Source organism: Garra rufa, chromosome 5, assembly GCF_049309525.1.
Source record: "Garra rufa chromosome 5, GarRuf1.0, whole genome shotgun sequence".
Classification (NCBI taxonomy): domain Eukaryota; kingdom Metazoa; phylum Chordata; class Actinopteri; order Cypriniformes; family Cyprinidae; genus Garra; species Garra rufa.
The window spans coordinates 48,894,214-48,909,111 of NC_133365.1; the positions used below are offsets into that span (position 1 = coordinate 48,894,214).

The following is a 14,898-nucleotide window of genomic DNA, read 5'->3' on the forward strand; positions in this document are numbered from 1 at the left end:
TTTAAATTGTAAAATTTACAATTTTTACAAAAATAATTATAATTAATGTATTGTAATGTATAATAATAATAATAATTACATTTTTTAAGTATTACTTTTGAAATGTACTTTTGAAATGTATTATAACGTATTCTCACTTTTAATGTGGTATTTGTTACTTTTTTTTAAATGTGATTGGTCTTCAGTTTATTTTAAGCAAAAGTATTATTTTTATTCATTTATTATAGTTTAATTATTACATTAATATAACTTGAGCATATATATGTAATACATTTTTTTTTATATAATTTCTCATTTTAATTTACTTAAGGATTGGGGTGAAATTTTTACTTTTTTTTAAGGACTTATTTGTAAAATGGACCCAGACAAACTTATACAAATTGTAGTCACAAGTACATTTAGAAAAATAAACTTTTGTAGAATTGTATGTATGACATGTTGCATTTTATCTTTGTAGAATTTTTTTAATGTTTGTTTTTATTATATTGTATTTATTATATTACACTGTTGAATGTTTGTTCAGTGTCTGCCATGTAATAGCTGGTGAAGCAGATCTGGAAATACATTTAAATGCAATAACAACTTCAACAGCAGGTCATATACATACTGAAACCAAAGTGTGTATGTAACTCAGTGTTTAAAAGAAGCTGGATGTCAGCAGTGGCATGACTTGGGAAATGTGCACGTGTGTATGTGTGTCTGGTTGCTTAAACATCTCTGGTTTCAATTACAGATCACATGATCTTCCTCGCCTGTGTTGCCTTTTGCCCACGAAACCTTGGCTGCTTTCTTCAAGCCCTCCTCTCTTCCTTAAAAAAAAAAAGACAGAGAAAATGGAGTGCAAATACGCAGCGCATGATGCTTTAACTCCAGGGCCCCATTGCACAGACTTCCAACTGTTCCTGTATGAAAGGGGCTGTTGTGCCAGTAGAGGAACTCGCCAGTTGAGTCCTCTGGGCCCTTTAGAGTTTGATGAGCATATGACCACCGTTGCAACAGCTACCGCTACGAAAAAACCTCCCCATGATCCCCTGCTCACGGCACAGAGGCAGCCAGGAGTCAGCGGAAACTGTAAAATATAATTTACTGTATAAACGGGAAAATGGATAGGGGAGAGAGAGAAAAACTGAGAGAGCAGAGTGTCATTTAGAGACATGAGATCTTCTTTCTCTGAACAGTATTTATTTATTTATTTTATATATATATTTATCTTCTGGAATGAATGATATGTTGATAATTTATGGTAGACAGTACCAGTCAAAAGTTTTTGAAAAGTAAGATTTTTAATTTTTTTTTTTTTTTTAAAGAAGTCTGGTCTGCTCATGCACAGCAAAAACAGTAAAATTTAGAAATATTTTTACTGTTTTTAAAAACTTAAAACATTTTTTAAATGTTTTAAAATCAAATTAATTGATGTGATTTCAAAGCTGATTTTTTTTGCATTTTGCTTTACTCCAGTTTTCTGTGTTACATGATCCTTCAGAAATCATTCTAATATGCTGATTTTGCTGTTCAAGAAACATTTATTATTATTACTACAGTATTATCAATATTTAAAACAGTATTTTTTTTAGGTTTCTTTGAGACTTCTTTAAAAAACATTAAAAATCTTACCTTTCTAACTGGTAGTGTATATTGATAGATAGTTACTAAAATTAACCAACATTATAAATCGAGATTTGAATAGTATGATGATTGTGATTTTTTTATTTTAATTTAATTTATATTTTTATTTTTACTGTAATTTACTTTCACTAGTTTTAATTCAGTTAGCAACAATGTATACACTACCAGTCAAAAGTTTTTGAACAGTAAGATTTTTAATGTTTTTTTTTTTTTTAAAGAAGTCTGTTCTGCTCACCAAACCTGCATTTACTTGATCCAAAGTACAGCAAAAACAGTACAATTTTGAAATATTTTTACTATTTAAAAACTGTTTTATATATGAATATATTTTAAAATGTAATTTATTCATGTGATTTCAAAGCTGAATTTTTAGCATCATTACTACATTATTACAGAAATCATTTGAATATGTTGATTTGTTGTTCAAGAAACATTTATTATTACTACAATATTATCAATATTTAAAACCTTTAAGTAAAAAAAAATCAGGTTTCTTTGAGACTTCTTTAAAAAAAAATACTGTTCAACTGGTATTGTATATTGACAGTTACTAAAATTAACCAACATTCTAAATATTATATTAAGATGATTGTGTTTGTTTTTTGTAATTTTTCACTAAATTTCATAAGCCGTTATGAAGCAGTAGACCAGTTTAGCACTTCCTTGAAAATGCTAATAATGGCCATTAAAGCTAAGTTTGATTCTTTTTTTTTTTTTTAAGATTCATACATTTTATACAAGTTTGATTCATTTCCACAAATTAGTGCTACTGTCATATTTGATAAATCAGTTCAAAACACTGATTTAGCTAGTGAGATTTTGAAAGTTCTTGCATATTTCACATGCTTTTAAAATATTTTGTAAATATATTGCAGTTTAGTAGTAGTGGTAGGCATTCATATATTGGAGCATATAAATAAAATTAAACATTTTTTAAACGCAATATAAATATAATTAAGCGCTCATTTAGTGGAATTTTATTTTATTTTTATTTATTTTTTTTACTGTATTTTACTTTCAATAGTTGCAACAAGATTTTTTTATGTTTTTTAAAGAAGTCTCTTTTCATTTTTTTTTGATTAATATAAAGTTCAGAAGAACAGCGTTTATCTGAAAGTAAGTTCTAATTAAAAGTATTAATTTCTATAATTTCGCCCTGGAGACTGGAGTAATGATGCTGAAAATGTAGCGTTGATCACAGGAATAAATTACATTTTAAAATGTATTCAAATAGAAAGCAGTTTTAAATAGTAAAAATATTTCACAATATTACTGCTTTTGCTGTATTTTGGATCAAATAAATGCAAGCTTTGTAAGCAGAAGAGACTTATCTTATAGAAAATCTTACTGTCCAAAAACTTTTGACTGGTAGTTTTCAGAATATTTAAATAGGATTTTGTTAGATAAATTAATGTTTGTTTGTTTGTTTTGGCATTTTTTAGGACATATACATATATATTTTTGGACTTATTTTAAGCACAAGTACATTTAAGGAATCTGTTATATATTGTAAGTACAAAATCATATTATAAAATATTTGGGTAACACTTTACAATAAGGTTCATTAGTTAAACATTAGTTAATGTATTAACTAACATGAACTAACCATGAGCAATACATTTGTTAATGTATTTACTAATCTTTATTAACGTTAGTTAACGGAAATACAGTTGTTCATTGTTTGTTCATGTTAGTTCACACTGCATTAACTAATGTTAACAAAATTTTAATAATGTATTAGTAAATGTTGAAATTAACATTAACAAAGATTAATAAATGCTGTATAAGTCCAGTTCATTATTAGTTCATGTTAACTAATATGGTTAACTAATGTTAACTAATGAACCTTATTGTAAAGTGTTACCAATATTTGTTCATATTATATTATATGTGACCCTGGACCACAAAACCAGTCATAAGGTTAAATTTTACAAAACTGAGATGTATACATCATATGAAATTCAATAAATAAGCTTTCTTTTGATATATGGTTTGTTAGGATAGGACAATATTTGGCCGAGATACATCTATTTGAAAATCTGGAATCTGAGGATGCAAAAAAATCAAAATACTGAGAAAATCACCTTTAAAGTTCTCCAAATTAAGTTCTTTACAATGCATATTACTAATCAAAAATTACATTTTGATATATTTATAGTAGGAATTTTACAAAAAATCTTCATGGAACATGATCTTTACTTAATTTCCTAATGATTTTTGGCATAAAAGAAAAATCGATAATTTTGACCCATACAATGTATTTTTGGCTATTGCTACAAATATACCCCAGCGACTTGAGACTGGTTTTGTGGTCCAGGGTCACATATACTGTTGAATGTTGAAGGGAGAGCCATTAGATATCTGTAACCTTTAGATTCATGAGCTACAGGTTTGCTTTTATTTCAAATACGGTAACTGAACAACCACACATCAACAACATAAAAAGGCAAAAATCAGGACAAAATGAATGAAGATAATGCATGTTACTGATAATGCTCCATGTTTTAAGGCTAAGCTTCAGTCGAAGCTCATGCCGAAGTCAGAGTAGAAAAAAATCTGTAATTCATACTCCCATAAAGTCATATACTGCAGATGGTAATGTTCTGGATTCGTGCAAAAACATGAAAAGTCGTTTTTTGTCGTCTGTCCCATATAACAACAGCAAAAACACAACATGGGGTAACATCTCTTAGCGATCTTTCACCGACCTCTGCATCATGCAGTTTATCGTTCATAAAAAAACAATAACATCCACAGAGAAATGTGAAAAAGATAGTTTGAGAGTAAACAGAAACATACTGAAACATTAAATCCAAATGTACCTGATGCTTGCACATAAAAAACAGAAAAGAAAATGTAATCAAAATTGAAAACCAGTTCATTTGACACACAAAAAATAAAAAATAAAAAAGCAAGATATAAGGTATAAGCACAGCTTACAAATGAAGGTACAAATATTATTACAAAATATCTTGGCATGTAGAAAAATATACGGTACCATATGAGGGAATAGCAGTTACTGTACACCACAATCGAAAAGCTTTTTGTGAACCCGCTCAAAAAAATTCTACAGGCCCAGATTGAACATTTTAACCTTAGGTTCTTGTTGAAAATATATCCATCCATTTCTTATGAACTCGTGAACTCTTTTTAGGTGTCATCCTAAAAAGTATTTGCAAGTGCTATGGGGTGTATAGTCAAGGTAAAACTCACAAGAATGAATAATGAGGGTTATACTCTTTAATCTGACTTGTAGGTTGCTTTATACTGGCATCTTTTAGCAGGAGAAATAATTTTTGATGGTAAAAGTTTGTAGGCTGCAACTGATGTATGTATGTGTATATATAAATAATGCATGGCTATTACTTTTCAAAAACCACCAGTGAGCACTATAATAATGCCATAGTTATACTGTGGAAACTACAGAAAAGAATGTGAGATTTGCAAGGCATAAAAAGAATGACTGAGTTTAAGAATAATCTAAGTGCTGATTTTTAATGATGAAACTGATTGAAACATTTACATTTTTTTTCCCACATGTTTTCTGTGTTTTCTATTTCAACAGGAAGTTTAGAAAGTACTGAAATGTATTTGGATGAGAATTTGAATACTCCCCGGTGTACAAGATCCATCCCAGAGGAGAAAGGTTGTATAACTGTACTTATTTTCTGAACTTTTAGGACTATGATATCACATAAACAGCCTGAACGCCAACATACACAGACAAACTACGTTCACACTGTGAGCCTTAGCGCTCAATTCCGATTTTTGCTCAGATCATAGTTTATTTGTATAGCTGTTAAAATTTTTCCAATGTGGCCAATTTCAGATTTCCAGTGTAAACAGATGGTTCTGACCTGACCCACAAGTGCAAAAGCAAAATACGAACAGGGTTGCCAGGTTTTCACAACAAAATCTGCCTAAATGCTTTTCAAAACCAGTCCAATCGCATTCCTGGGGGTAAATATTGTGTTAGTGGGGTTGAAAAACAACCCGTAACAAAATTGAAAATATATATGAAATTGAAGTCACGAGCTTTGAAGTGACTCCCATGAGCACAGAATTGTGACAAATGTTGATATTCTAGAACGATGTAAAAGTCGCTTGATTTCTGATACGATTGTTCACACTGCGCTCGCAGTGCGAAACATCTGATCTGTATCGGATTTAATACCACATATGGAAGTGGCACAAATCAGAATTGAAGGTTATGCTCTCACTGTGAGCCTTAGTGCTCAATTCAGATTTTTTTTTTTGTTATAGCCAATTTCAGATTTCCAGTGTGAACAGATGTGTTTCAAATGGTTCTGACCTGACCGGCATGTGCAAATAAACAATATGAACAGGGTTGCCAGGTTTTCACAACAAAATCTTCCTAATTGCTTCTCAAAATGAGTCCAAAACTAGTCCAGTCGTGTTTCGGAGGGGTAAATATCGTATTAGTGGGGTCACTTCAACCCACGGCAACATTGAAAAAGCAGCCTAATTCTGTGGGAAAACTGTGGACCTGGCAACACCTGTGCAGCGCGCTGTCATACAGAAGTAGACACAAAGGACATAAAGTAAGCAATTATGCGTTTATCGTGATCTGCCGCAGAAGCCAGCGAAATTATGCGCAGCCAATATAAAAAATGAAGACAGGGATGTGACACAAGAGAGTTGTCACTGTAATAGAGTTTTGATACTTCCATTGACTACCTTTCCAGCTGTCTTGATAACTTTTGTGTATGTAAAATCATTGAAGTGACTCCCATGAGCGCAAAATTGTGACGAATGTGATGTAAAAGCGCATGAATTCCGATATGATTGTTCACACTGCGGTCGCAATGCAAAACATCTGATCTGTATCGGATGTAGTACTACATATGGAAGTGGCACAAATCAGAATTAAAGGCTAGGTTCACACTGCGAGCCGTAGTGGTCAATTCAGAATTTTTTTTCAGATCAGATTTTTTTTTGTACAGCTGTTCATTGTTGTTTTAAATGTGGCCAATTTCAGATTTCCATTGTGAACAGATTTTTTTTAAATGCTTCTGACCTGACCCGCATATGCAAAAGAACAATATGAACAGGGTTGCCAAATTTTCACAACAAAATTGATTCTCAAAATTAGTCCAAAACTAGTCCAATCGCGTTTCAGAGGGGTAAATATCACATTAGTGGGGTCACTTCAACCCACGGCAACATTGAAAAAGTATCCCAATTCCGCGGGAAAACTGTGGACTTGGCAACACCTGTGCAGCGCGCGGAGGATCTGCCTAATTGCTTCTCAAAACTAGCCCAATCGTGTTCCAGGAATAAATCGTAAAGGTAAAAATTGCATTAGTGGGGTCACTTCAACCCCACTAATGTACTATTTACAATCATATATATATGGCTATGTTCAGATGTTCTGATGTTTGTTCACATACGTTTTTTTTTTGTATAGCTGTTCACACTGTTGTTTTAAATGTGGCCAATATCAGATTTCCAGTATGAACAGATAATGCATGTACACGAAAAAAACCTGCATGTACAAAAGAACAATACGAACAGGATTGCCAGGTTGTCACAACAAAATCTGCCTAATTGCTTCTTAAAACTAGTTCAAAACTAGCCCAATCACGTTTCTAGGAATAAATCGTAAAGGTAAATATCACATTTTCAACCCACAGAGGGAAAACTGTGGACTTGGCAACACCAATTATGCATTTATCATGTGATCTGCCGCAGAAGCCAGAGAAATTATGTGCAGACAGTATGAAAAATATAGATGGACGTGACAGAAGAGAGCAGAGTTTTGAAACTTTTATGATACAAGCCCTCATTTTGCTTGTACATGGAGTTGTCACTTTAATACCTAAGAGGTTTGATCTATCACTGTACTTCCACTGACTATCTTTTGCAACTGTCTTGATATCTTTGGGTATGTAAAATCTTTGAAGTGCAGAATTGTGATGAATGTTGATCCAGAGTGATGTAAAAGTCGCATGAATGCAGATATGATTGTTCACACTACGGTCACAATGCAAAACATCTGACCCATATCGGATTTAGTACTACAAATGGAAGTGGCACAAATTGGAATTGCTGTTCACACTGTCATAAGAAAAACAGCTCTGAACAAAAACAAATAGTTTTATGTAGAATTTAAAGAAAAACAATGGGGTCTTTATCTGGCCTGAAAAAACAAATGCATTAGCGATTGTGGGTACTGTATGGGGAAGGGGAAAACTGATGATAAGCTTCAACAGCGAGAACAGATATCCCTGTGGATTTGCAAGAAATATAATTTTAAGCTTAAAGAAGTTTGATGCTAGGTTAAGTACTGACGAACTTCAACCAAATGACCTAGAAACCAAGCAGTCAAATTCCTTCATTACATCATTTACAAGATACTGAATATACTGATAAGGCCTGAGAGAAAAGTAATATTGGCATCATTCTTTCTGTACCTTTAAAGTACCTTTGGTTCATTCTTTACACCTATGAATACAGTGCTAAATACAACCTTTCAGACACAAAAACCTGCTGGAAAATCTCTCTTTGGACACGGAGTAATGCATATTTAAAACTGAGAGCGTACAAAATGAGCTTATTACATCAAATTCATTTACTCTTCCTTTTTTAATACTGTACAACCTACGTTGTTTCCGCTTCCAGGTCTTCAAAGAGTTAACGAGAACCACAATCCTTCAAAATATTAAATCCTATAAGCAGCTCGTCCACTTAAAAAAAAAAATCCATCCAATTCCTATATAAGTGTAATGAAAGAAAAACTGTACGTTGTGTTCTCAAAAACCAATGTTATCAAAGATCTATTTGACAATCTGAGGTGGCATAATGGCCGTCTTTGGAGTGGTTTTGCCTTCCGTCTCCAGTGTTCCCTCCTTTCCTTTCTTCCTCGGTGGTTTTTTGATGGGTGTTTTCTTTGGTGTGGCGTCTCCTTCAACTTTGGTCCCATTAACCCCTGGGCTTTTAGGTTCAGGTGTAGAGTCTGAAATAGGAGCCACCATCTTCTGGAGGTTGCTGGAGGTGGGAAGTAGGGGCTTGTTGGTCCCAGTTGCAGAGCGTTTGGTCTTTTGAGGTGGGGTGGGTTTCTCTCGGTTGGCTTGAGGTGTTGATACACCATTGGGTTTGATACCCACCGTGAGACCCTCATTCCGGTTAAGGCTTTGGGTCTTTTCTTTTAGCTGAGCTGCGAGCAGCGTGGCGGCCTCAGAGTTCATGTGCGGATGCATGATCTTTGGGCTCTTGGGTGGATCTTTATTGGTTTCATTTGCTTTCTTCTCCGAGTGGAAGTTTCCAATCTTCTTTAGGGCATTCTGGAATGTTCCGTTGAGGTGCTCGATGGTCTCCGAAGCTTTGTGAGATCTGCTTTTGCTTGGTGATTCGGGTCCATCTGCTTTTTTACCATCTTGGTGCTTTTCACGGTTCTTACTTGACTTCTCCTTTGATCGCTGCTTCTCCTCAACCTTTCCAGAACCTTCTAAGTCGTTCTTCTTCTCTTTTTGCGGTGACTGAGTCTGGATTTGCTCTGTTGGGTTGGTTGCAGATGTTCCGTGGATCCAGGACACCTTTGGTTTGGTGGAAGGGTCTGGAGGACGGGGTTTCGTCTTCTCTTTCGTCTTCTCCGGTGAGGCGTTGTCCTCCTCCTCTTTGGAGTATTTGGAAAGGCGGGCGACATGGGCGTAAACCGCTCCTATGGTTGACTCAGAACCACTGGTGGAGCCCTCGCTGTCTGAAGACTTCAGGAGAGGCTGCTCGCTTCCATCGTTAACGTACTGCTTAGTTGTGTCTTTGAGAGATGTGTACTCTCCTGCGTCCTCATCATTGGGGGTTGGTGGCATTTCTTGAGCAGTGTTAGAATTTTGCTTGTCACAGCTCTCATTTGTAGTCTCTGAAGATGCAAGAGAATAAATGAAAAGGGTAAGTAGAAGAGATAATTTTTAATAAAGTCTTAGGAGTAGTTCACTTCAGGAACAAAAATGTACAGATAATGTACTCAGCCCCTTGTCATCGAAGATGTTTATGACCAGAGTTTTTTTTTTTTGGTTCAAGACAGTTAGGGTATGTCAAAAAACTCCCATCTCAGTTTCTCCTCCAACTTCAAAATCATCCTACATCACTGAAGAAGTACCGACCCAGTGTTTACAAAGTGAACGCTCTTTACAAAAAAAGGTAAAAAACGATGTAGGACAATTGTGAAGTTGGAGGAGAAAATGAGATAGGAGTTTTGAGACACACCCAAACAATCTTAAACCAGAAAAACAGAGTTCACGCAGACCTAGACAAGATGAGTGTTTGAGTTTAAAAAGTATATAAATTGTAATTTTTTTTAGAAATTGACCGATCGTTTCGCTAGATAAGCAGATATATCGACTGGGATCGTTTTGCATCTTTTGAAGCTGCATTTAAACTGTATTTTGAAAGTTTAAACTCGGGGGCACCATAGAAGTCCATTATATGGAGAGGAATCTTGAAATGTTTTCCTCAAAAAACATAATTTCTTTACGACTGAAGTACATTATCTGTAATTTTTTGTTTTGGAAGTGAACTACTCCTTTGAACATCTCAAAAAGGAGTGAGTCAGTAGCTGGGTTTCCATCCAAACTTATGCGCAGAACTGGTATATCACATTGCTTTTTTTGATGCGGATGGAGGAATTCATTCAGCAAATGCATTTTTTAAATATCCTATTATTCACATTAACTCAAGTTAAAACTACCTCAAGTGAACGTAAATACCTTTTTAAAAAGATTTTTGGCATTAAAAAAAAAGTCAATAATTTTGACCCATACAATGCATTGTTGGCTATTGCTACAAATATACCCGTGCCACTTATGACTGGTTTTGTAGATCACATATATAGATTATTATAGAAACATCTAGAATAAAATAAAGACACCTAAATAATATTGTACACTTTATGAAACACCAAACCTGCATAAATAAAAGTAAACAGTTTTCCTTGAAATGCTTTTATATCAGTTTTCCAGCAATCTCCCACACCACAGTTTATGCAGAAACTCCTGAGTCACATCCTGAAAGAGCTGCATCTGCTGACTTGGCCATTTATAGCCTTTACTGTTTGTATTATCTCAATGCACGTGATATACACACCCAGGGGGCAAGCGTTTACCACAGAATGGGGTCATTTAATAAAATTGTCTGGAGATTTCTTAACTCCCTCATCTGTGTTCTATGTTACACAAACAGATGGCTTATCTGCACTAGTTCCCGCTCACCTTCGTGGGGTACGCAGTAAACGGGCCCATCTTCGCTCGTCTCAAAGGAAGAGAAGGACTCCTGGGATGACCATGACGGAGAAGGCTGGTCCACCACGGAGGGTGGCTCGATAATGCTGTTGAAGGTGGTGTTCTCAGGATCGTGGTGGGTGACTAAGGGTTTGGACAAGGGGAAAACAAACAGAGAGGTCAGATCAGATCACTGGAAGAAGGCTCCCTGGGTTCCACAACACACAAAGGCTCTTTGATGACATGTGTGATGATGTTAGGCTCTACAGTCTGCATTAGTGACCGACAAGGGCAAATAGTGGAGCGTGGATAATCTGCATGAAAGCCTGCATTGACAACACATGAGTGAAACTCTAGACTTCAAAGCACGCTACTGGAAGGATCGGACAGCATTTGAAGAGCTAGGAATTTACTGTGATAAATTAGATTAGGGTTAGGGGGATAGTACTGCTAATTGGAGCTGATTTGGGGCTGGTAGACCATGTTGTTCAAAAGCAAAAAATCAAGCACAAACTGGTTTTATGTGGTTTTAACAAGTTTTAACGTCTGTGACATTATTTCTGTGATATCAAAGCACTTTTCTCTCAAAACGTATTCTCGTAGCTTCATAAAATAAAGATTGAACCACTGATGTCACATGGACAATTTTAACCATGTTCTTACTCCCTTTCAGGGCCTTAAACGTGTCAGTTGCGTTGCTGTCTATTCAGGGTCAGAAAGCTCTCGGATTTCATCAAAAATATCTTAATTTGTGTTCTGAAGATAAACAAAGGTCTTGCAAGTTTGGAACGACATGAAGGTGAGTAATTAATGACAGAATTTTCACTTTTTGGTGAACTATCCCTTCGAGTAGGCTGGTGGTGAAGATCTAAAGATCTAAATCAACATATGTGACCCTGTACCACAAAACCAGTCTTAAGTAGCACTATTTGCAATATCCAAAAATACATTGTATGGGTCAAAATTATCAATTTTTCTTTATTCCAAAAATAATTATATTTTTAGTAAAGAATATGTTCCATGAAGATATTTTGTCAATTTCCTACTGTAAATGTATCAAAACTTAATGTCTGATTAATAATGTGCATTGCTAAGAACTTCATTTAGACAACTTTAAAGGCAATTTTCTCAGTATTTAGACTTTTTGCACCCGCAGATTCCAGATTTTCAAATAGTTGCATCTTAGCCAAACAGTGTCCTATCCTAACAAACCATACATCAGTTGAAAACCATACATCAGTTAAAAAAAATGACCCTTATGACTGGTTTTGTGGTCCAGGGTCACATATGTCTTTCAAAACTGATCATTGTCTTATGCTTCTTTTTGCAATGACTCATAAGGAACTAAAAATGCTGTTTAATCACAAAAAGTGTACAAATATACACTGGTAACTTTTTGCCCAGTTCTCCTGCGTGTGACTTTTAGTCCTAATGAAGGTCACGGTGGTTTTCAAGAAGCCGCTTCCTTCCGCCCACTTACATATGATGATGCATTCATGCTGACTTAGAAAAGATGGTCATCTCGGGATTCCTGTGGTCTACTGCTCCCATCTCCTTTCAGGAGAAACTAGAGTAGATGCTAACCACATTTTCTTGGCCTGGTTACACCTCTCTTACACTGCTCTTTTGGCTATTTAGCCATGCAAAGCCTTCCAGGCAATCTCAGAAGATCTCTTTCAAGTCAACATGCATTCAAAATGGACTTCTTTTGCATGTTCCTGGTTGTCTTATGCATGATTTTTCAACTTATTCTATCTTTGAAACAACTTTTGTTTTCAGGTGACATCACCAAGTCCTTGTTGTATGTTCAGGAACATAACACCCATTTTCCATAATCCAATCAAATGGATCAGACATGTTAATCCACATTTTCTCTTATTAAATGTGTAGTTTCACTCTGAAATGCATCAATTGCAGATGTAAAACAAGTTTTAAATGTTTTCTTGTATGGTTTCAATTAGTAGCTTTTGTGTTTAAAACTACCAGCAACAAGATTTACTGTACACAGCGAAAGTTTGATTTTCAGCACAAACTGAGCTGTTTAGTTTACTTTCTACACTCAAAGTGAACAACACAATAACTCAGAGACTGGAAAAAAGTGAACTTTCATGTTTGAGTTTTAGCATATGTGCTTTAGATCTAGAAAGACTCGATCTTTTGCAATCGGCTCGCAGAGGGCTTCTTCCAACGTTCTCCCAGGGAGAAAAAAAAAGCTTTAAAAGTAAATTTGCAAAAATAAACATTTCAACAGCACATAGCAGTGAAAACCACAGAGAAATAAAACTGCATTGCTGGAGTTTTGCCTTCAATGAAACAATTTACATTCCATACTTTATTCTTTTTCCAAACAGCTGTAGATGCTGGAAGAGCTTTCCCCGAAATGTCAAAGGAATATCTCCTCTCTGCTGTTCATGTCACTAGTATTCTGACCGTGCAGATTCATGATGCCCCTGCGGGACCATGAAATGCCATGACATACATGTTAGGAATACATGCAAACAGACTCATTATTATTACTGAGCAATTTACTGACATCGGACAACTGCTGTCTTGTCAGAGACAGCGACTTAGCTGCTCTGGCAGCCCACCCTGGCTCTACAGGGCCATGAACAAAAGTGCATTACTGGGACGTCCCAGCTGCACTAATCCCCACAGCTGCAGAAACTACTTTGGTGTAGGGCAGCAGGTGGCCTGTCTCTCTGACGCCTCTCCAGAAACATGTTTATAGACTTGGACTAAGAGAAATGTACATCAAGAGCTAAAAAGCTGTGCACAAGAACACTGTCTATGACTTGTTCTTTACAGCGTTTCATTGGCCTCATGTCAGTGGTCTCATGTATTGCATTAGTTTGATACGTGAAAACATGACTATGAATTAGACTAGTTAAGTGGATGAATCTCACAAAAATATGCAGTTGCATGTTGCATGTTAAGTCAAACGAAAAAGGAGAAGGAAAACATTTTTTTGAATTGACGTACACTGCTGTTTAAAAGTTTGGCATCATAATGTTTTTTTAAGTTTCGTCTTATTCAATTTCCATTTATTTGATCAAAAAAAATATATTGCAATTTAAAACAACAGTTTCTGTTATAATATATTTCTGTAATGCAAAGTTGAATTTTCATCAACCATTACTCCAGTCTTCAATGTCACATGATCCTTCAAAAATCATTTTAAAATGCTGATTTGTCATCAATGTTTGAAACAGCTGTGCTGCCAATTTTTTTTTAAAACCTGTGATACCTTTTTCAGGATTCTTTAATGAATAAAAGTTAAAAAGAACAGCATTTATTTCAAAATAAAAAACTTTCTAACAATGTCTATCACTTTTTAGCAATTTAACACATACTCTCTTTTTTTAAACTGACCTCAGTAGTGAATATTGTTTCCAAATATTTTTTTCAATGTTTTATTCAATTAGGAATCCGGAAAAAGTATCACAGGTTCCAAAAAAAATATTAAGCAGCACAACTGTTTTGAACATTTCTGATTTCTGAAAGATGTGACACTAAAGACTGGAGTAATGATGCTGAAAATTCAGCTTTGCGTCACAGAAATAAATTCTATTTTAAAGTATATCAAAATAGAAATCACTATTTTACATTACAATAATAGATTTTTCTGTATTTTTAATCAAATAAACACAGCCTTAATGAGCAGAAAATACGTCTTAAAAAAAAAAAAAACACATTAAAAACCTTACTTGATCCCAAAGTTTTAAATTTGCAGATCATTTGTTTTGATTTAGGTTTAAGCAGCCACCCAAATTTTTAATACGTAATGCATCCAGATGTTTTAGTTTTCTTTTATTCTCAATAGTAATGTTTGGATAGATAAAACTACAGTTTGTAAACATTAATATATACATTAATATACAATTATATATTGTTTTATTAAAAAAACTACATTTAAAATTTGTAAAAAAAAAAAGTTTAAACATTTATTGCAATTTGTTTTATTTCATAAAATAAAATTTATATATCTGACAATATGGTAGTGGGAATTTAGGAAGAAATTTGTGCTTAATTGGCCTAA

General features: G+C 34.5%; 1 protein-coding gene across 1 annotated transcript in view; it reads right to left on the reverse strand.

Annotated features, from left to right (window-relative positions):
• Positions 1-3,995: 3,995 nt before the first annotated feature.
• The window catches only part of scarf2 (scavenger receptor class F, member 2), a 37,822-nt gene continuing 26,919 nt past the window's right edge, over positions 3,996-14,898 (reverse strand). The window contains exons 10-11 of the mRNA XM_073841017.1: positions 10,854-11,006; positions 3,996-9,505 (exon numbers count right to left, since the gene is read on the reverse strand). Coding sequence (XP_073697118.1) covers positions 8,424-9,505; positions 10,854-11,006 — 1,235 coding nt within the window. The 3' untranslated portion in view covers positions 3,996-8,423. The remainder of the gene's footprint in view (positions 9,506-10,853; positions 11,007-14,898) is intronic.